The 20,629-nt window shown below is 54.1% G+C and overlaps 2 protein-coding genes across 2 annotated transcripts in view; both read right to left on the bottom strand.

Annotated features, from left to right (window-relative positions):
* Positions 1 to 16,979, bottom strand: part of PA2G4 (proliferation-associated 2G4) — a 33,086-nt gene extending 16,107 nt beyond the window's left edge. The window contains exons 1-5 of the mRNA XM_086870331.1: positions 16,801 to 16,979; positions 8,470 to 8,598; positions 8,066 to 8,171; positions 5,556 to 5,625; positions 1,946 to 2,038 (exon numbers count right to left, since the gene is read on the bottom strand). Of these exons, the coding sequence (XP_086726457.1) occupies positions 1,946 to 2,038; positions 5,556 to 5,625; positions 8,066 to 8,171; positions 8,470 to 8,598; positions 16,801 to 16,888 (486 nt within the window). The 5' untranslated portion in view covers positions 16,889 to 16,979. The remainder of the gene's footprint in view (positions 1 to 1,945; positions 2,039 to 5,555; positions 5,626 to 8,065; positions 8,172 to 8,469; positions 8,599 to 16,800) is intronic.
* Positions 16,980 to 18,549: 1,570 nt separating this feature from the next.
* The window catches only part of ERBB3 (erb-b2 receptor tyrosine kinase 3), a 36,875-nt gene continuing 34,795 nt past the window's right edge, over positions 18,550 to 20,629 (bottom strand). The window contains exon 28 of the mRNA XM_086870390.1: positions 18,550 to 19,400. Within this exon, the coding sequence (XP_086726516.1) occupies positions 18,814 to 19,400 (587 nt within the window). The 3' untranslated portion in view covers positions 18,550 to 18,813. The remainder of the gene's footprint in view (positions 19,401 to 20,629) is intronic.

The following is a 20,629-nucleotide window of genomic DNA, read 5'->3' as shown; positions in this document are numbered from 1 at the left end:
AATAATGGAGGGTTTTTTTTTTTTCTCCAGGAAATTCCAGAGGTTGGGTTTGGAATTCCCGGAATTCCCACCTGATTCCCAGAATTCCCAAGATTCCTGGAATTCCCGCCCAATTCCCAGAATTCCCAAGATTCCCGCCCGATTCCCGAAATTCTCAACATTCCCGGAATTCCCACAAAATTCCCAGAATTCCCAAGATACCCAAAATCCCCGCCAGATTCCCGAAATTCCCAAGATTCCCGGAATTCCCACCTGATTCCTGAAATTCCCAGAATTGCATTCCCAAAGTCCCCGCCCGATTCCCAGAATTCCCAAAATTCCCGCCCGACCCCCGAAATTCCCGCCCAATTCCCAAAATTCCCGCCCGATTCCTGAAATTCCCGCCCAATTCCCAGAATTGCATTCCCAGAATTCCCACCTGATTCCCAGAATTCCCAAGATTCCCAGAATTTCCCAAGATTCCCAAAATTCCTGCCCCATTCCCAAAATTCCCGATTCCTGGAATTCCCAAGATTCCCAAAATCCCCAAGAGTCCCAGAATTCCCAAGATTCCCAGAATTCCCAAGATTCCCAGAATTCCCACCCAATTCCAGAATTCCTGCCCGATTCCCAGAATTCCCCAGATTCCCAAAATTCCCAGAATTCCCACCTGATTCCCAGAATTTCCGCCCGATTCCCGAAATTCCCGCCCAATTCCAAAAATTCCCAAGATTCCCGGAATTCCCACCTGGTTCCCAGAATTCCCCAAGATTCCCAGAATTCCCGGAATTCCCCAGATTCCCGGAATTCCTGGCATTCCCGCCTGATTCCCAGAATTCCTGCCTGATTCCCGAAATCCCCGCCCGATTCCCAGAATCCCCCAGAATCCCTCAGAATTCCCCAGAATCCCCAGAATTCCCCAGAATTCCCGGAATTCCCAGATTCCCACCTGGTTCCCGGGTTTCACCAGAATTCCCAGAATCCCCAGAATTCCCAGAATTCCCAGAATTCCCGGAATCCCCACCTGGTTCCCGGGTTTCACCAGAACCCCCAGAATTCCCAGAACCCCCAGAATTCCCAGAATTTCCCAGAATCCCCCAGAATTCCCAGAATCCCCCAGAATCCCCCAGAATTCCCAGAATTCCCAGAATTCCCAGAACCCCCAGAATTCCCAGAACCCCCAGAATTCCCAGAATCCCCCAAATTCCCCAGAATTCCCGGAATTCCCGGAATCCCCACCTGGTTCCCGGGTTTCACCAGATTCCCAGAATCCCCCAGAACCCCCAGAATTCCCAAAATCCCCAGAATCCCCCAGAATCCCCGGAATCCCCCAGAACCCCCAGAATCCCCCAGAATTCCCAGAATCCCCACCTGGTTCCCGGGTTTCACCAGATTCCCAGAATCCCCCGGAATTCCCAGAATTCCCGGAATCCCCCGAATTCCCAGAATTCCCAGAATTCCCCAAATCCCCCAGAATTCCCCGAATTCCCAGATCCCCACCTGGTTCCCGGGTTTCACCAGAATTCCCAGAATCCCCCAGAATTCCCGGAATTCCCAGAATTCCCAGAATCCCCCAGAATCCCCCCGAATTCCCAGAATTCCCCAGAATTCCCGGAATTCCCGGAATTCCCACCTGGTTCCCGGGTTTCACCAGATTCCCAGAATCCCCAGAATTCCCAGAACCCCCAGAATTCCCGGAATTCCCAGAATCCCCGGAATCCCCCAGAATTCCCGGAATTCCCGGAATTCCCAGATTCCCACCTGGTTCCCGGGTTTCATCAGATTCCCAGAATCCCCCAGAATCCCCCGGAATTCCCAGAATTCCCAGAATCCCCAGAATCCCCCAGAATCCCCAGAATCCCCAGAATTCCCAGAATTCCCGGAATCCCCACCTGGTTCCCGGGTTTCACCGGATTCCCAGAACCCCCAGAATTCCCAGAATTCCCGGAATTCCCGGAATTCCCACCTGGTTGCCGGGTTTCACCAGCCGCAGCGCCGCCTCGGCGCACAGGTGAGCCGCCTTGATGACGTCGGCCCGGCGGCCGGACACCGGATTTTCCTGGGAAAAAAAAAAAAAACAAAAAACCGGGAAAATCCGGGAATTCTGCGCCTTTGGGATCGGCTCCGATCCCCGGAATTCCGCCGGGAGGAGGAAAATTCCAAAGGAATTCCCAGAGGGCGCCGGTGCCGTTAAAAAAAGGCGGATTTGGGGCGATTCCGGTGGAATTCCAACCGGGAATTTTGGGGGATTTTTATCCATCCCCAATAAAAAACATTCCCGAGGTTTTTTTTTCCACCCCGTTTATTCCCAAAGGATGGGAGAGGCTGAGGAATTCCCAGCAGGAATTCCCGAGGAATCGGGAGAGGCCGAATTCCAGAGGGAAAAACGGGAAGCGGGGATTGGTTTGGGGAATGGGAACGGAATCCTGGGATTTTCTGGGAAGAAAAACGGGAATCCTGGGGTTTTCCAGGAAAAAAACGGGAATCAGGGATTGGTTTGGGGAATGGGAACGGAATCCTGGGATTTTCCAGAAGAGAAATGGGAATCCTGGGGTTTTCCGGGAAAAAAAACGGGAAGCAGGGATTGGTTTGGGAAATGGGAATGTTCATCCCGAGGTTTTCCAGGAAGAAAAACGGGAAGCAAAGGTTGATTTTGAGGAATGGGAACGAAATCCTGGGATTTTCCAGAAGAAAAATGGGATCCTGGGTTTATTCCAGGAAGAAAAATGGGAAGCAGGGATTGGTTTTGAGGAATGGGAATGGAATCCTGGGGTTTTCTGGGAGGAAAAATGGGAATCGTGGGTTTATTACAGGAAGAAAAATGGGAAGCAGGGATTGGTTTTGGGGTGGGGAATGTTCATCCCGAGGTTTTCCAGGAAGAACAATGGGAATCCTGGGTTTATTCTGGGAAGAACAATGGGAATCCTGGGATTTTCCGGGAAGAAAAGTGGGAAGCAGGGAATGGTTTGGGGAATGGGAATGGAATCCCAAGGTTTTCCAGGAAGAAAAATGGGAAGCAGGGATTGATTTGCAGGATGGGAATGGAATCCTGGGTTTATTCCAACAGGAAAAATGGGAATCCCGAGGTTTTCCAAGAAAAAAAATGGGAAGCAGGGATTGGTTTCGGGAATGGGAATGGAATCCTGGGATTTCCCGGGAAGAAAAATGGGAATCCTGGGTTTATTCCAGGAAGAAAAATGGGAGGCAGGGATTGGTTTGGGGATGGGAATGGGATCCTGGGTTTATTCCAACAGGAAAAATGGGAATCCTGGGATTTTCCAGGAAAAAAAATGGGAAGCAGGGATTGGATTTGGGGTGGGGAATGGAATCCTGGGGTTTTCCAACAGGAATAAATGGGAAGCAAAGGTTGATTTGGGGAATGGGAATGGAATCCCGGGGTTTTCCAGCAGGAAAAATGGGAATCCCGAGGTTTTCCAAGAAAAAAAATGGGAAGCAGGGATTGGTTTCGGGAATGGGAATGGAATCCTGGGATTTCCCGGGAAGAAAAATGGGATCCTGGGTTTATTCCAGGAAGAAAAATGGGAAGCAGGGATTGGTTTTGGGGATGGGAATGGAATCCTGGGGTTTTCCAGCAGGAAAAATGGGAATCCTGGGATTTTCCGGGAAGAAAAATGGGAATCCTGGGTTGATTTTGAGGAATGGGAATCCTGGGTTTATTCCAGGAAAAAAAATCGGGAAGCAAAGGTTGATTTTGGGGAATGGGAACGGAATCCTGGGATTTTCCAGCAGGAAAAGTGGGAAGCAGGGAACGCCTCGCCAAGGATCTGGGATGGTGACACCTCGGATCCAGAGGATCTGGATTGGATCTACCTCGGATCCACAGGATCAGAACCGGTCCCAGTGCGGATCCACAGGATCAGAACCGGTCCCAGTGCGGATCCAGAGGATCAGAACCGGTCCCAGTGTGGATCCACAGGATCAGAACCGGTCCCAGTGCGGATCCAGAGGATCAGAACCGGTCCCAGTGTGGATCCAGAGGCTCTGGATTGGTTCCATGTGGGATCCACAGGATCAGAACCGGTCCCAGTGCGGATCCACAGGATCAGAACCGGTCCCAGTGCGGATCCACAGGATCAGAACCGGTCCCAGTGCGGATCCAGAGGATCAGAACCGGTCCCAGTGTGGATCCAGAGGATCAGAACCGGTCCCAGTGTGGATCCACAGGATCAGAACCGATTCCCAGGGCGGATCCAGAGGATCAGAACCGGTCCCAGTGCGGATCCAGAGGATCAGAACCGGTCCCAGTGTGGATCCACAGGATCAGAACCGATCCCAGTGCGGATCCACAGGATCAGAACCGGTCCCAGTGTGGATCCAGAGGATCAGAACCGGTCCCAGTGTGGATCCAGAGGATCAGAACCGATTCCCAGTGCGGATCCAGAGGATCAGAACCGGTCCCAGTGCGGATCCAGAGGATCAGAACCGGTCCCAGTGCGGATCCACAGGATCAGAACCGGTCCCAGTGCGGATCCAGAGGCTCTGGATTGGTTCCATGTGGGATCCAGAGGATCAGAACCGATTCCCAGTGCGGATCCAGAGGATCAGAACCGGTCCCAGTGCGGATCCAGAGGATCAGAACCGGTCCCAGTGCGGATCCAGAGGATCAGAACCGGTCCCAGTGCGGATCCACAGGATCAGAACCGGTCCCAGTGCGGATCCAGAGGCTCTGGATTGGTTCCATGTGGGATCCAGAGGATCAGAACCGATTCCCAGTGCGGATCCAGAGGATCAGAACCGATCCCAGGGCGGATCCAGAGGCTCTGGATTGGTTCCATGTGGGATCCAGAGGATCAGAACCGGTCCCACCATGGATCCACAGGATCAGAACCGATCCCAGTGCGGATCCAGAGGATCAGAACCGATCCCAGTGTGGATCCACAGGATCAGAACCGATCCCAGTGCGGATCCACAGGATCAGAACCGGTCCCAGTGCGGATCCAGAGGATCAGAACCGATCCCAGTGCGGATCCAGAGGATCAGAACCGGTCCCAGTGCGGATCCAGAGGATCAGAACCGGTCCCAGTGCGGATCCACAGGATCAGAACCGGTCCCAGTGCGGATCCAGAGGATCAGAACCGGTCCCAGTGCGGATCCACAGGATCAGAACCGGTCCCAGTGCGGATCCAGAGGATCAGAACCGGTCCCAGTGCGGATCCACAGGATCAGAACCGGTCCCAGTGCGGATCCACAGGATCAGAACCGGTCCCAGTGCGGATCCACAGGATCAGAACCGGTCCCAGTGCGGATCCAGAGGATCAGAACCGGTCCCAGTGCGGATCCACAGGATCAGAACCGGTCCCAGTGCGGATCCACAGGATCAGAACCGGTCCCAGTGCGGATCCAGAGGCTCTGGATTGGTTCCATGTGGGATCCACAGGATCAGAACCGGTCCCAGTGCGGATCCACAGGATCAGAACCGATTCCCAGTGTGGATCCACAGGATCAGAACCGGTCCCAGTGTGGATCCAGAGGATCAGAACCGATCCCAGCGCGGATCCAGAGGCTCCAGGGCTGCCCCCACCCCGGTCCCGCGCAGCCCCCGATGCCAAACCCACCTTGGAGGCGCCGAGCACGAAGCTGTGCGCCACGTTGGCGATGAAGCCGTCCACGTGCACGCCCAGGTCGCTGCAACACAGAGGGAAAAACGGGAATCCCGGGAATTCCAGCGGGAAAAACGGGAAGCAGGGAGTGGTTTTGGGGTGGGGAATGGGATCCTGGGGTTTTCCAGCAGGAAAAGTGGGAAGCAGGGATTGATTTGGGAATGGGAATGGAATCCCGGGGTTTTCCAGCAGGAAAAGTGGGAAGCAGGGATTGGTTTTGGGGTGGGGAATGGGATCCTGGGATTTTCCAGGAAGAAAAATGGGAAGCGGGGATTGGTTTTGGGGTGGGGAATGGAATCCTGGGGTTTTCCAGCAGGAAAAGTGGGAAGCAAGGATTGGTTTTGGGGAATGGGAATGGAATCCTGGGGTTTTCCAGCAGGAAAAATGGGAAACAGGGATTGGTTTTGGGAATAGGAATGGAATCCTGGGGTTTTCCAGCAGGAAAAGTGGGAAGCAGGGATCGATTTGGGAATGGGAACGGAATCCTGGGGTTTTCCAGGGAGAAAAATGGGAATCCTGGGTTTATTCCAGGAAGAAAAGTGGGAAGCAGGGATTGGTTTTGGGTGGGGAATGGGATCCTGGGGTTTTCCAGCAGGAAAAGTGGGAAGCAAGGATTGGTTTTGGGGATGGGAATGGAATCCTGGGATTATTCCAGGAAGAAAAATGGGAAGCAGGGATTGATTTGCAGGATGGGAATGGGATCCTGGGATTATTCCAGGAAGAAAAGTGGGAAGCAGGGATTGGTTTGGGGATGGGAATGGGATCCTGGGTTTATTCCAGGAAGAAAAGTGGGAAGCAGGGATTGGTTTTGGGGTGGGGAATGGAATCCTGGAGTTTTCCAGCAGGAAAAGTGGGAAGCAAGGATTGGTTTTGGGGAATGGGAATGGAATCCTGGGATTATTCCAGGAAGAAAAGTGGGAATCCTGGGTTTATTCCAACAGGAAAAATGGGAAGCAGGGATTGGTTTTGGGGAATGGGAATGGAATCCTGGGGTTTTCCAGCAGGAAAATTGGGAAGCAGGGATTGGTTTTGGGGTGGGGAATGGGATCCTGGGGTTTTCCAGCAGGAAAAGTGGGAAGCAGGGATTGGTTTGGGGAATGGGAATGGAATCCTGGGGTTTTCCAGGGAGAAAAATGGGAATCCTGGGTTTATTCCAGGAAGAAAAGTGGGAAGCAGGGATTGGTTTTGGGTGGGGAATGGGATCCTGGGGTTTTCCAGCAGGAAAAGTGGGAAGCAAGGATTGGTTTTGGGGATGGGAATGGAATCCTGGGATTATTCCAGGAAGAAAAATGGGAAGCAGGGATTGATTTGCAGGATGGGAATGGGATCCTGGGATTATTCCAGGAAGAAAAGTGGGAAGCGGGAATTAATTTGGGGAATGGGAATGGGATCCTGGGATTTTCCAGGAAGAAAAATGGGAATCCTGGGTTTATTCCAGGAAGAAAAGTGGGAAGCAGGGATTGGTTTTGGGGTGGGGAATGGGATCCTGGGGTTTTCCAGGAAGAAAAATGGGAAGCGGGGATTGGTTTGGGGAATGGGAAAGGAATCCTGGGGTTTTCCAACAGGAATAAATGGGAAGCAGGGATTGGTTTTGGGAAATGGGAATGGAATCCCGAGATTTTCCAGGAAGAAAAATGGGAAGCAGGGATTGATTTGCAGGATGGCAATGGAATCCTGGGGTTTTCCGGGAAGAAAAATGGGAATCCTGGGTTTATTCCAGGAAGAAAAGTGGGAAGCAGGGATTGGTATTGGGGATGGGAATGGAATCCTGGGTTTATTCCAGGAAGAAAAATGGGAAGCAGGGATTGGTTTTGGGGAATGGGAATGGGATCCTGGGGTTTTCCAGCAGGAAAAATGGGAAGCAGGGAATGGTTTTGGGAATGGGAATGGAATCCTGGGGTTTTCCAGCAGGAAAAGTGGGAAGCAGGGATTGGTTTTGGGGTGGGGAATGGAATCCTGGGGTTTTCCAGGAAGAAAAATGGGAAGCAAGAATTGGTTTGGGGAATGGGAATGGAATCCTGGGGTTTTCCAACAGGAATAAATGGGAAGCAAGGATTGATTTGGGAATGGGAATGGGATCCTGGGGTTTTCCAGCAGGAAAAGTGGGAAGCAGGGATTGGTTTTGGGGAATGGGAATGGGATCCTGGGATTTTCCAGGAAGAAAAATGGGAAGCGGGGATTGGTTTTGGGGTGGGGAATGGAATCCTGGGATTTTCCAGCAGGAAAAGTGGGAAGCAGGGAACGCCTCGCCAAGGATCTGGGATGGTGCCACCTCGAATCCAGAGGCTCTGGATCCCAGGAACCCCTCCAGGCTCGTTAGCAGCCTTTAATTAACAATGAATTAATGCAAAACCAGGGGGGTGGGGATGAGTGGCCTGACAGGTCCTTTCATCCCAAAGGATTTTGGGATTTTTTTTTGGGAGGGATTTTTGGGAATTCCCATGGAATGTGAAGAGGGCACTCACATCTTGACCAGGTCGCCGTCCTTGAGGATGTAATCCTGGTCGCTCTTGAGCGGGGAGAAGTGACACACGCAATTATTCACGGAGATACTCGTGGGGAAAGCGATCCCTGGGGGGCCAAAAATATCCTGGATTTGTGGGATTTGGGATTTGAGGAGGTTAAAACGTCGTTTTGGGACGCCTCCCGTTATCCCAGGCTGCTCCAGCTTGGTTTGGGATGGGAATTCTTCCCAAAAAAAATCCTGAATAAATCTGCTCCAACACCCTCAGGATGGGAATTTGGGGATGAATCCCAGCATTTCAGAGCCTTCCTCCCGCACCATCCCAAGGGATGGGAGGGATTGGGTTTAAAAATCAAGGAAAATCAAGGAATTCCTCGTCCAGGAATGAGGATTCCTCCCCCTCACCTTTCTTCATTTCCTTTTCCTTCTTGAAGATTTTGCCGGTCTCTTCCATGATCATGGCGTCGCCCTTCTCGCACAGGCACAGCACGGACGCGCCGGGACTCGCCGCCTCCAGCACGGAGCGCAGGACGCCTGCAAATCCCAGAAAATAACCTGGAATTCCTAAAAAAAATAACCTGGAATGCCTCAAAAAATAACCTGGAATGCCTCAAAAAATAACCTGGAATGCCTCAAAAAATAACCTGGAATGCCTCAAAAAAACCCCACAAAATAACCTGGAATTACTCAAAAAAATAACCTGGAATTCCTCAAAAAAACCCCACAAAATAACCTGGAAATCCTCAAAAAATAACCTGGGATTCCTCAAAAAATAACCTGCAATGCCTCAAAAAATAACCTGGAATGCCTCAAAAAAACCCCACAAAATAACCTGGAATTACTCAAAAAAATAACCTGGAATTCCTCAAAAAAACCCCACAAAATAACCTGGAATTACTCAAAAAAACCCCACAAAATAACCTGGAATGCCTCAAAAAATAACCTGGAATGCCTCAAAAAATAACCTGGAATGCCTCAAAAAATAACCTGGAATTCCTCAAAGAAACCCCACAAAATAACATGGAATGCCTCAAAAAAACCCCACAAAATAACCTGGAATTCCTCAAAAAATAACCTGGAATGCCTCAAAAAATAACCTGGAATTCCTCAAAAAAACCCCACAAAATAACCTGCAAATCCCAAAAAATAACCTGCAATTCCTCAAAAAATAACCTGGAATGCCTCAAAAAATAACCTGGAATTCAGCCCAAAAAATAACCTGGAATGCCTCAAAAAAACCCCACAAAATAACCTGGAATTACTCAAAAAAACCCCACAAAATAACCTGGAATTACTCAAAAAAAACCCACAAAATAACCTGGAATGCCTCAAAAAATAACCTGGAATGCCTCAAAAAAACCCCACAAAATAACCTGGAATTCCTCAAAAAATAACCTGGAATGCCTCAAAAAATAACCTGGAATTCCTCAAAAAAACCCCACAAAATAACCTGCAATTCCCAAAAAAATAACCTGGAATTCCTCAAAAAAACCCCACAAAATAACCTGGAATGCCTCAAAAAATAACCTGGAATGCCTCAAAAAATAACCTGGAATGCCTCAAAAAATAACCTGGAATGCCTCAAAAAATAACCTGGAATGCCTCAAAAAATAACCTGGAATGCCTCAAAAAATAACCTGGAATGCCTCAAAAAATAACCTGGAATGCCTCAAAAAATAACCTGCAATTCCTCAAAAAATAACCTGCAATTCCTCAAAAAAACCCTCCAAAATAACCTGGAATTCCTCAAAAAAACCCCACAAAATAACCTGGAATTCCTAAAAAATAACCTGGAATTCCTCAAAAAAATAACCTGGAATGCCTCAAAAAATAACCTGGAATTCCTCAAAAAAACCCCACAAAATAACCTGGAATTCCTAAAAAAAACCCCACAAAATAACCTGGAATTACTCAAAAAACCCTCCAAAATAACCTGGAATGCCTCAAAAAATAACCTGGAATTCCTCAAAAAAACCCCACAAAATAACCTGGAATTACTCAAAAAATAACCTGGAATTCCCAAAAAAACCCCCAAAAATAACCTGGAATTCCTCAAAAAAACCCCACAAAATAACCTGGAATTCCTCAAAAAATAACCTGCAATTTCCAAAAAAATAACCTGGAATGCCTCAAAAAAACCCCAGAAAATAACCTGGAATGCCTCAAAAAAACCCTCCAAAATAACCTGGAATGCCTCAAAAAATAACCTGGAATGCCTCAAAAAAACCCTCCAAAATAACCTGGAAATCCCAGAAAATAACCTGGAATTCCTAAAAAAAATAACCTGGAATTCCTCAAAAAAACCCCACAAAATAACCTGGAATGCCTCAAAAAAACCCCAGAAAATAACCTGGAATTACTCAAAAAAACCCTCCAAAATAACCTGGAATTTCTCAAAAAAAATAACCTGGAATTCCTCAAAAAAACCCACCCAAAATAACCTGGAATTACTCAAAAAAACCCCACAAAATAACCTGCAATTCCCAAAAAATAACCTGGAATGCCTCAAAAAATAACCTGGAATTCCTCAAAAAAACCCCACAAAATAACCTGGAATTCCCAAAAAAATAACCTGGAATTCCCAAAAAATAACCCTCCAAAATAACCTGGAATTCCCTAAAAAAACCCCACCTGGAATTCCCAAAAAATAACCCCAAAATAACCTGGAATTCCCAAAAAAACCCCCCAAAATAACCTGGAATCCCCCCCCAAAATAACCTGGAATCCCCCCCCAAAATTACCTGGAATTCAGCCAAAAAAACCCCTGGAATTCCCAAAAAAAAAAAAACCAAAATAACCTGGAATTCCCATAAAAATAACCTGGAATTCTCCCCCAAAAATAACCTGGAAGGCCCAAAAAATAACCTGGAATTCCCAAAAAACACCCCAAAATAACCTGGAATTCCCAAAATAACCTGGAATTCCTAAAAAAAAAACCCAAAATAACCTGGAATTCCCAAAATAACCTGGAATTCCCCCCAAAAAAACCCCAAAAATAACCTGGAATTCCCAAAATAACCTGGAATTCCTCAAAAAAAAACCCAAAATAACCTGGAATTCCCAAAAAAACCCCCAAATAACCTGGAATTCCCAAAAAAAACTGGAATTCCTCAAAAAAAACCCCAAAAACCCTGGAATTCCCCAGGGGAAAGGCGGAAATCCCGCTTGGATCGGATTCTTTGGGAAGGTTTTTTTGGGAAGAGGAAGACCCTGTGCTCCAACGTTCCTCCAGGAGAAGTCAGAGCTTTGGGAAAAGGTTTGGGAATGGATTTGGGAAATATCAGAGCTTTGGGAAAGGTTTGGGAATGGATTTGGGAAATATCAGAGCTTTGGGAAAGGTTTGGGAATGGATTTGGGAATGGATTTGGGAGATCTCAGAGTTTAGGGAATGGGTTTGGGACATATCAGAGCTCTGGGAATGGGTTTGGGAATGGGTTTGGGACATATCAGAGCTCTGGGAATGGGTTTGGGAATGACTCTGGGAAATATCAGAGCTTTGGGAAAGGTTTGGGAATGGGTTTGGGAGATCTCAGAGCTTTGGGAATGGATTTGGGAAATATCAGAGCTCTGGGAATGGGTTTGGGAATGGATTTGGGAGATCTCAGAGATTTGGGAATGGGTTTGGGAATGATTTTGGGAAATATCAGAGCTTTGGGAATGGGTTTGGGAATGGGTTTGGGAATGATTTTGGGAGATCTCAGAGCTCTGGGAATGGGTTTGGGAAATATCAGAGCTCTGGGAATGGGTTTGGGAATGGATTTGGGAAATATCAGAGCTTTGGGAATGGGTTTGGGAATGATTTTGGGAAATATCAGAGCTCTGGGAATGGGTTTGGGAATGACTCTGGGACACATCAGAGCTCTGGGAAAGGTTTGGGAATGGGTTTGGGAAATATCAGAGCTCTGGGAATGGGTTTGGGAATGGGTTTGGGAATGATTTTGGGAGATCTCAGAGCTCTGGGAATGGGTTTGGGAATGGGTTTGGGAGATCTCAGAGCTCTGGGAAAGGTTTGGGAATGGATTTGGGAAATATCAGAGCTCTGGGAAAAGGTTTGGGAATGGATTTGGGAAATATCAGAGCTTTGGGAAAGGTTTGGGAATGATTTTGGGAGATCTCAGAGTTTAGGGAATGGATTTGGGAATGGGTTTGGGAGATCTCAGAGCTCTGGGAATGGATTTGGGAAATATCAGAGCTCTGGGAATGGGTTTGGGAATGGATTTGGGAAATATCAGAGCTTTGGGAAAGGTTTGGGAATGGGTTTGGGAAATATCAGAGCTCTGGGAATGGGTTTGGGAAATATCAGAGCTCTGGGAATGGGTTTGGGAAATATCAGAGATCTGGGAATGGGTTTGGGAATGGGTTTGGGAGATCTCAGAGCTTTGGGAATGGGTTTGGGAATGGATTTGGGACACATCAGAGCTCCGGGAATGGGTTTGGGAATGATTTTGGGAGATATCAGAGCTCTGGGAATGGGTTTGGGAAATATCAGAGCTCTGGGAATGGGTTTGGGAATGGGTTTGGGACACATCAGAGCATTGCGAATGGATTTGGGAATGACTGGGAAATATCAGAGCTCTGGGAATGGGTTTGGGAATGGATTTGGGAGATCTCAGAGCTTTGGGAATGGGTTTGGGAATGGATTTGGGAATGGGTTTGGGAATGATTTTGGGAGATCTCAGAGATTTGGGAAAGGTTTGGGAATGATTTTGGGACACATCAGAGCTCTGGGAATGGGTTTGGGAATGGGTTTGGGAGATCTCAGAGCTCCAGGGAAAGGTTTGGGAATGATTTTGGGAGATCTCAGAGCTTTGGGAATGATTTTGGGACACATCAGAGTTTAGGGAATGGATTTGGGAATGATTTTGGGAGATATCAGAGCTCCAGGAAAAGGTTTGGGAATGATTTTGAGAAATATCAGAGCTCTGGGAATGGGTTTGGGAAATATCAGAGCTCTGGGAAAGGTTTGGGAATGATTTTGGGAGATCTCAGAGCTCTGGGAATGGATTTGGGACACATCAGAGCTCTGGGAATGGATTTGGGACACAACAGAGCTCTGGGAATGGATTTGGGAATGATTGGGTTTGGGACACATCAGAGCTCTGGGAATGGGTTTGGGAAATATCAGAGCTTTGGGAAAGGTTTGGGAATGATTTTGGGAGATCTCAGAGCTCTGGGAATGGTTTGGGAATGACTTTGGGAGATCTCAGGGCTCCAGGGAAAGGTCTGGGAATGATTTTGGGACACATCAGAGCTATGGGAATGGGTTTGGGAATGATTTTGGGAGATCTCAGAGCTTTGGGAAAGGTTTGGGAATGGATTTGGGAAATATCAGAGCTCTGGGAAAGGTTTGGGAATGGATTTGGGAGATCTCAGAGCTTTGGGAATGGGTTTGGGAATGGATTTGGGAATGGGTTTGGGAATGATTTTGGGAGATCTCAGAGCTCTGGGAATGGGTTTGGGAATGGGTTTGGGACACATCAGAGCTCTGGGAATGGGTTTGGGAATGGGTTTGGGACACATCAGAGCTCTGGGAAAGGTTTGGGAATGATTTTGGGAAATATCAGAGCTCCAGGGAAAGGTTTGGGAATGGGTTTGGGACATCTCAGAGCTCTGGGAATGATTTTGGAACACATCAGAGCTCTGGGAAAAGGTTTGGGAATGATTTTGGGAGATCTCAGAGTTTAGGGAATGGGTTTGGGAAATATCAGAGCTCTGGGAATGGGTTTGGGAATGGATTTGGGACACATCAGAGCTCTGGGAATGGGTTTGGGAATGATTTTGGGAGATCTCAAAGTTTAGGGAATGGATTTGGGAATGATTTTGGGAGATCTCAGAGCTCTGGGAATGGGTTTGGAACACATCAGAGCTTTGGGAATGGGTTTGGGAATGGATTTGGGACACATCAGAGCTCTGGGAATGGGTTTGGGAATGGATTTGGGACACATCAGAGCTCTGGGAATGGGTTTGGGAATGATTTTGGGAGATCTCAGAGATTTGGGAAAGGTTTGGGAATGATTTTGGGAAATATCAGAGCTCTGGGAATGGGTTTGGGAATGATTTTGGGAAATATCAGAGCTCTGGGAATGGGTTTGGGAATGGGTTTGGGACACATCAGAGCTCTGGGAAAGGATTGGGAATGATTTTGGGAGATCTCAGAGCTCTGGGAATGGGTTTGGGAATGATTTTGGGACACATCAGAGCTCTGGGAATGATTTTGGGACACATCAGAGCTCTGGGAATGGGTCTGGGAGATCTCAGAGCTCTGGGAATGGGTTTGGGAATGGGTTTGGGACACATCAGAGCTCCGGGAATGGGTTTGGGAATGATTTTGGGAAATATCAGAGCTTTGGGAATGACTTTGGGACACATCAGAGCTCCAGGAACAGGTTTGGGAATGACTGGGACACATCAGAGCTCCAGGAACAGGTTTGGGAATGACTGGGACACATCAAATCCCGCTCCACCCGTCCCAGTTTTCCAGGGAATCCGTGTGCCGACGCAGGGAACGCCCCACGCAACGCTCCGGGAAGTTTTGGGAATGTTCTACTCCCAAAAAAAAACCCCAATCCACCAGGAATTCCAGCCTTAGAGAAAAAAAAAGGCGTCCCCAGACCCTCTCAGATGATCCCAAAATATTTTGGGATCCTGGAATGTCCCCTCACATCCCCCCCCTTTGTCCCAGCGCGCTTCCTGAGAATTCCAAGGAATCCTGGGCGCTGTCACCTGTGCAACAGCCTCGATTTCCACCCCCCTTTTCCCAGCACTTTTCCATGGGAAAGCCGGGAATATTTCCAAGCGAGGATAACGCTCCCGATAAGAGCCGGCGGGACACGGAGGGGGAATAAAACAAACGGGGGAAGGGATAAAGAAAAAACAGATAAAGGGGGAAAAAAAAACCCCCTCGGAGCATTCCAAGGGATCAAAGGAGCAGGATCCCTCTCTCCTTCCCGATTTTTTGTATTTTTTAGGGAGTTGTGGAATTTTTAATCCCTAAAAAGCGAGGGCTGGAGGGTTTTTTTAGGCTGATTTTTGTGTGTGTTTGGCGTTCCCGAGGGAGGGGAACCTGACTTTTCTCCCCCCGGGAAGGGAGGTGGCCAAACTTCCAGCCTGGCCAGGAGATCTCCCTCCCTTCCCGAAGGGAATCCCGAAGCTCCCGGGACACCGGCACGGCTTCAAAAGCTCTGGAGTCAGCAGGAAGCGGGGTGGGAGCCCGGGGAGCCCCGCGGAACCGGTCGGGGCGGCTCCCGGAGCCGGGACACCGGGAAAGGGATTAAAAAACAACCGGGGAAGGGGGAGCAGAGCGTGCCCGGGGTGGGGGCGGCGGCTGGAGCCCCATTCCTGGGGCAGGAACCCCAATCCCGGGATAGGAACCCCAATCCCGGGATAGGAACCCAAATCCCGGGACAGGAACCCCATTCCCGGGATAGGAACCCCAATCCCGGGATAGGAACCCAAATCCCGGGACAGGAACCCCATTCCTGGGATAGGAACCCCATTCCCGGGATAGGAACCCAAATCCCGGGACAGGAACCCCATTCCCGGGATAGGAACCCCAATCCCGGGATAGGAACCCCATTCCTGGGGCAGGAACCCCAATCCCGGGACAGGAACCCCAATCCCGGGACAGGAACCCCATTCCCGGGGCAGGACCCCCATTCCCGGGATAGGAACCCCAATCCCGGGATAGGAACCCCATTCCTGGGGCAGGAACCCCAATCCCGGGATAGGAACCCAAATCCCGGGATAGGAACCCAAATCCCGGGACAGGACCCCCATTCCCGGGATAGGAACCCCATTCCTGGGACAGGAACCCAAATCCCGGGACAGGAACCCCATTCCTGGGACGGGAACCCCATTCCTGGGATAGGAACCCCATTCCCGGGATAGGAACCCAAATCCCGGGACAGGAACCCCAATCCCGGGGCAGGACCCCCATTCCCGGGATAGGAACCGATCCCCGGACCGGGTCAGGACCCCATTCCCAGAACTGGACCCCAACATTCCTGGGACAAGAATTCCCCAGCTGGGGCTGGATCCAACTCCTGACCAGGACAGGACCCCGATTCCAGGGACAGGACCCCGTTCCCGGGTCAGCACCCCCAGACCCGTCCGGGACCCCATTCCCAGAACCGGACCCCGATTCCAGGGACAGGATCCCGTTCCCGGGTCAGCACCCCCAGACCCGTCCGGGACCCCATTCCCAGAACCGGACCCACATTCCCGGTACAGGATCCCGTTCCCGGAGCAGCCCCCACTCCCCCAAACCCATCCAGGCCCCCCCGCCTGGGGCTCCCCCCGCTCCCCCCGGGGCTCGGTCCCCCCCAAACCGGGACCGGCGAGGGGGTTCAGACCCCGCAGGAGCCCCGAACAAAAGGGGCAGGGCGGCTTTTGGGGCGGGGGGCTCAGGCCCGGCCCCGCTCCCCCGGTGCACGTGGGGCGCGGTACCACGTGCCGGCAGCGGCGGCGGCCGCGCGGGGCCGGGGCCCGCCGGGACCGGGTGGCTCCCGCCTACCGGGAAAGGCCTAGGGGGGTCCCACCGGGATACCGGGGGGTCCCAACCCGCTCCCCCCAGCCCGCCCCCAGCCCCAAGCAGCGCTCCCCAACCCGAGGGGGCCCATCCCGGTGGTCTCACACCGGGGAATGAAGGGGGGGCCGCGCTCGGGCCTGGCCGCTCCCCCCTCAGCGCTTCCCCCGCGCCCTCCCCGCCGCCCCCCCCAGCCCGCGGCCCGCACTCACGGTTGGCGATGTCCCCCCCCATCTTGTACTTGGTCACCACCAGGTCCTCGGCGATGGTGAGCTCGGTCGCCTCCTCCTCGCCCGACATGGTGGGAGCCCCGCCGAGCCCCCCGGAGCCCCCCCGGGCCTGCTGGAGCCCCCCCCCGCCCGGCGCTGAGGAGCCCCCGGGACCGCGAGCCGGAGGCGCGAGCAGGGCAGAGCGCGGGCTCCGCGCGGGGCACGCTGGGAACGCGAGTTCTCCCCGCCCCCCTGGACTACAACTCCCGGCGGCCCCCGCGCGCAGAGCCCCCGGACGGGCGGGTTCCGGCCCCCTCCCTCCGCGGACTACAACTCCCGGCGAGCAGCGCGGCTCTCGCGAGAGGAAGTGGGGGCGTGAGAGCGGAAGCGGCGCGCGGGGGGTGATGGGGGATGTAGGCGGAAAGCGGGAACGGGAGAGGCCGGGGCGGGTGCGGCATTTCGGTACCGGGAGCGGTCGCTCTGCCCCTCTCTCGGCATTCGGGGGTCCCCGGCACCCTCCTGGGTCCAACCCTGCAGCACCGGTCCCGCTCGCAACCCCCCAGACTCGCGACGTTCGTCTCACTCAGCCCCCGGTCTCCCGGTTAAGCCCCCCGGGACCCCCCCCCCCCAGCACCGGGACCGGGGCTGTCGCTGTCCCCGAACCGTGGTCCCGATCCCCGGTCCCACCTCGACCCCCCCCAAAACTCATCCCGGACGTTTTTACTCAAATTCCTTTATTTCAATTCATCCCGCGCGACCCCCGGGGCCGGGGGCGATCCCTGAGCGGGGGGGTCCCCCCTCCCCCACCCCGAAAAACCGGGGGAATCACCCCAAAAAGGGATCCCGGGGGTCCCCCACCCCAAAAAACCGGGGGAATCACCCCAAAAAGGGATCCCGGGGGTCCCCCACCCCAAAAAACCGGGGGAATCACCCCAAAAAGTGATCCCGGGAGTCCCCCACCCCAAAAAACCGGGGGAATCACCCCAAAAAGGGATCCCGGGGGTCCCCCCTCCCCCACCCCGAAAAACCGGGGGAATCACCCCAAAAAGGGATCCCGGGGGTCCCCCCCCGACCTCAGGGGGGGACCCCAAACCCAAACCTTCACTCAGCAGGGAATGGGGAAACCTGAAAATGAGTCTGGGGTCCTTCAGAAATCCCACCCGAGCTCGTCTGTTACACCCCGGGCGGGGACCCCCGGCCCCCCAGGGACCCCCCCAGGGACCCCCGGCCCCCCAGGGACCCCCGACCCCAAGGGGCCCCCCCAGGGACCCCCGAACCTCAAAGGGAACCCCCAGGGACCCCCCCCAGGGACCCCCGAACCTCAAAGGGAACCCCCAGGGACCCCCCCAGGGACCCCCGAACCTCAAGGGACCCCCCAGGGACCCTCGAACCTCAAAGGGAACCCCCAGGGACCCCCCCAGGGACCCCCGAACCTCAAGGGACCCCCCCAGGGACCCCCCCAGGGACCCCCAAGCCTCGAAGGGACCCCCCCAGGGACCCCCGAACCTCAAAGGGACCCCCCCAGGGACCCCCGAACCTCAAGGGACCCCCCAGGGACCCTTGAACCTCAAAGGGAACCCCCAGGGACCCCCCCCAGGGACCCCCGAACCTCAAGGGACCCCCCAGGGACCCCCCCAGGGAGCCCCGAACCTCAAGGGACCCCCCCAAGGACCCCCCCAGGGACCCCCGGCCCCTTCAGGAACCCCAAACCCCCCCAGGGACCCCCCGAGGGATTTGGGGAGCACCAAAATTTGGGGGGGGGGGGGGGGAGAGAGGAAAGAAACGATGGGAGGGGGATCCAGGGGGGGGGTCTCCACTGCCCCCTCCCCACCTCACCTCCCCCCAATAAAAACCCACCCGGGGGAGCCCCCAGAGAGGCCGAAACCCCCCCAGAGGGGGTGAAAAAAAAAGAGGGGGGGAAAAAAGGGGGGGGGGGCGCATCCTTCATATCCATCCTGAGCCCCCCCCCCCCGATTTGGGGAGGGGGTCCCGCGGCGATTTGGGGAGGGGGTCCCCCTAAGTCCTCTGGGCTTTGGCGAAGAGGCGGCTGTGCCAATAATCGGGATTATCGAAGGCGCAGTCCGAGGCTTCCAAACTCCGCAGGGGCTTCATGGGGGTCGCGGGGGTGGGCGGGGGTCGCCGGCAGCCGGGGCAGCGCGGCCGCGGCACCGCCTCCATCTCCTCGTACCCTTCCTCCTCCTCCTCCTCCTCTTCCTCCTCCTCCTCCTCCTCCTCGGGGGTGGCGGGGGGCGCCCCCCGCCTCATTTCGGTGTAGCCGTGGTGGTGGGGGGCTGCGGGGACCCCCGGGGTGGGGTCGGTGAGGAGCGAGCGGCTGAGGCGGGGTTGTTTGTTCATGTATTCGTAATCTTCATCTTCATCTTCATCATCCTCCTCCTCATCCCGGGGCTTGGCCCGGTTTTGGGGGGCTCCCGGGGGGTCCGAGCCCACCTCCATGTATTCGTAGCCCAGCTCCTCCAGGGAGGCCGGGCGGGGCTGGGGGGCTCCCGGGGCGCCCCCCGCTCGCCGGTTCATGTACTCGTACTCTTCATCCTCCTCCTCATCCTCCTCATCCTCCCGCGGCGAGACCCGGCAGGGGTCTGCGGCTGACGGGGGAGGGGGCGTCAGCAAACAGGGGAGGGGGCGTCAGGGGAGGGGGCGTCAGGAGCAGGGGAGGGGGCGTCAGCAAACAGGGGAGGGGGCGTGAGGGGAGGGGGCGTGAGGGGAGGGGGCGTCAGGAAACAGGGGAGGGGGCGTCAGGAGCAGGGGAGGGGGCGTGAGGGGAGGGGGCGTCAGGAGCTGGGGCAGGGGGCGTCAGCAAACAGGGGAGGGGGCGTCAGGAGCAGGGGAGGGGGCGTCAGCAAACAGGGGAGGGGGCGTCAGCAAACAGGGGAGGGGGCGTCAGGAAACAGGGGAGGGGGCGTCAGGGGAGGGGGCGTCAGCAAACAGGGGAGGGGGCGTCAGGAAACAGGGGAGGGGGCGTCAGGAGCAGGGGAGGGGGCGTCAGGAGCAGGGGAGGGGGCGTCAGGAAACAGGGGAGGGGGCGTCAGGAGCAGGGGAGGGGGCGTCAGGAGCAGGGGAGGGGGCGTGAGGGGAGGGGGCGTCAGCAAACAGGGGAGGGGGCGTGAGGGGAGGGGGCGTCAGGAGCCGGGGCAGGGGGCGTCAGGACTCAGGGGAGGGGGCGTCAGGACTCAGGGGAGGGGGCGTCAGGAGCCAGGGACCCCCCCCTCCCGAACTCTCTGGGGGTCCCCCGGGTGCCCGCAGGACCCTCGGGTTTGGGGAGGGGTCTCACCTGGGCTCAGCCCCCAAATCCTGAGCGATCAGCCCGGAAATGATCCCCGCCCCCATCCCCCTCCTCAGCCAGCCTGGACCCCCACCCCAAAACCGGGGATGGACCCCCCCCACAGCCTGGACCCCCACCCCAAAACCGGGGATGGACCCCCCCCACAGCCTGGACCCCCACCCCAAAACCGGGGATGGACCCCCCCCACAGCCTGGACCCCCACCCCAAAACCGGGGATGGACCCCCCCCCCCATGAGGACCCCCATGGACGGGGGGGAGCCCCCAGCCCCAATCCGGCCAGACGGGACCCCCCCCCATAAAGACCCCCACGAGCAGAGAGAGCCCCCAGCCCCAATCCAGCAGCACAGGACCCCCCCCATGAGGACCCCCATGAGCAGAGAGCCCCCAGCCCCAATCCGGCGGGACGGGACCCCTCCCATAAAGACCCCCAAGAACAGAGAGCCCCCAGCCCCAATCCAGCAGCACAGGACCCCCCCCATGAGGACCCCCATGAACACAGAGAGCCCCCAGCCCCAATCCAGCAGCACAGGA

This window comes from Cyanistes caeruleus, chromosome 32 (assembly GCF_971803275.1).
Source record: "Cyanistes caeruleus chromosome 32, bCyaCae1.hap1.1, whole genome shotgun sequence".
Lineage (NCBI taxonomy): Eukaryota > Metazoa > Chordata > Aves > Passeriformes > Paridae > Cyanistes > Cyanistes caeruleus.
This window is presented reverse-complemented; position numbering and strand designations above follow the sequence as displayed.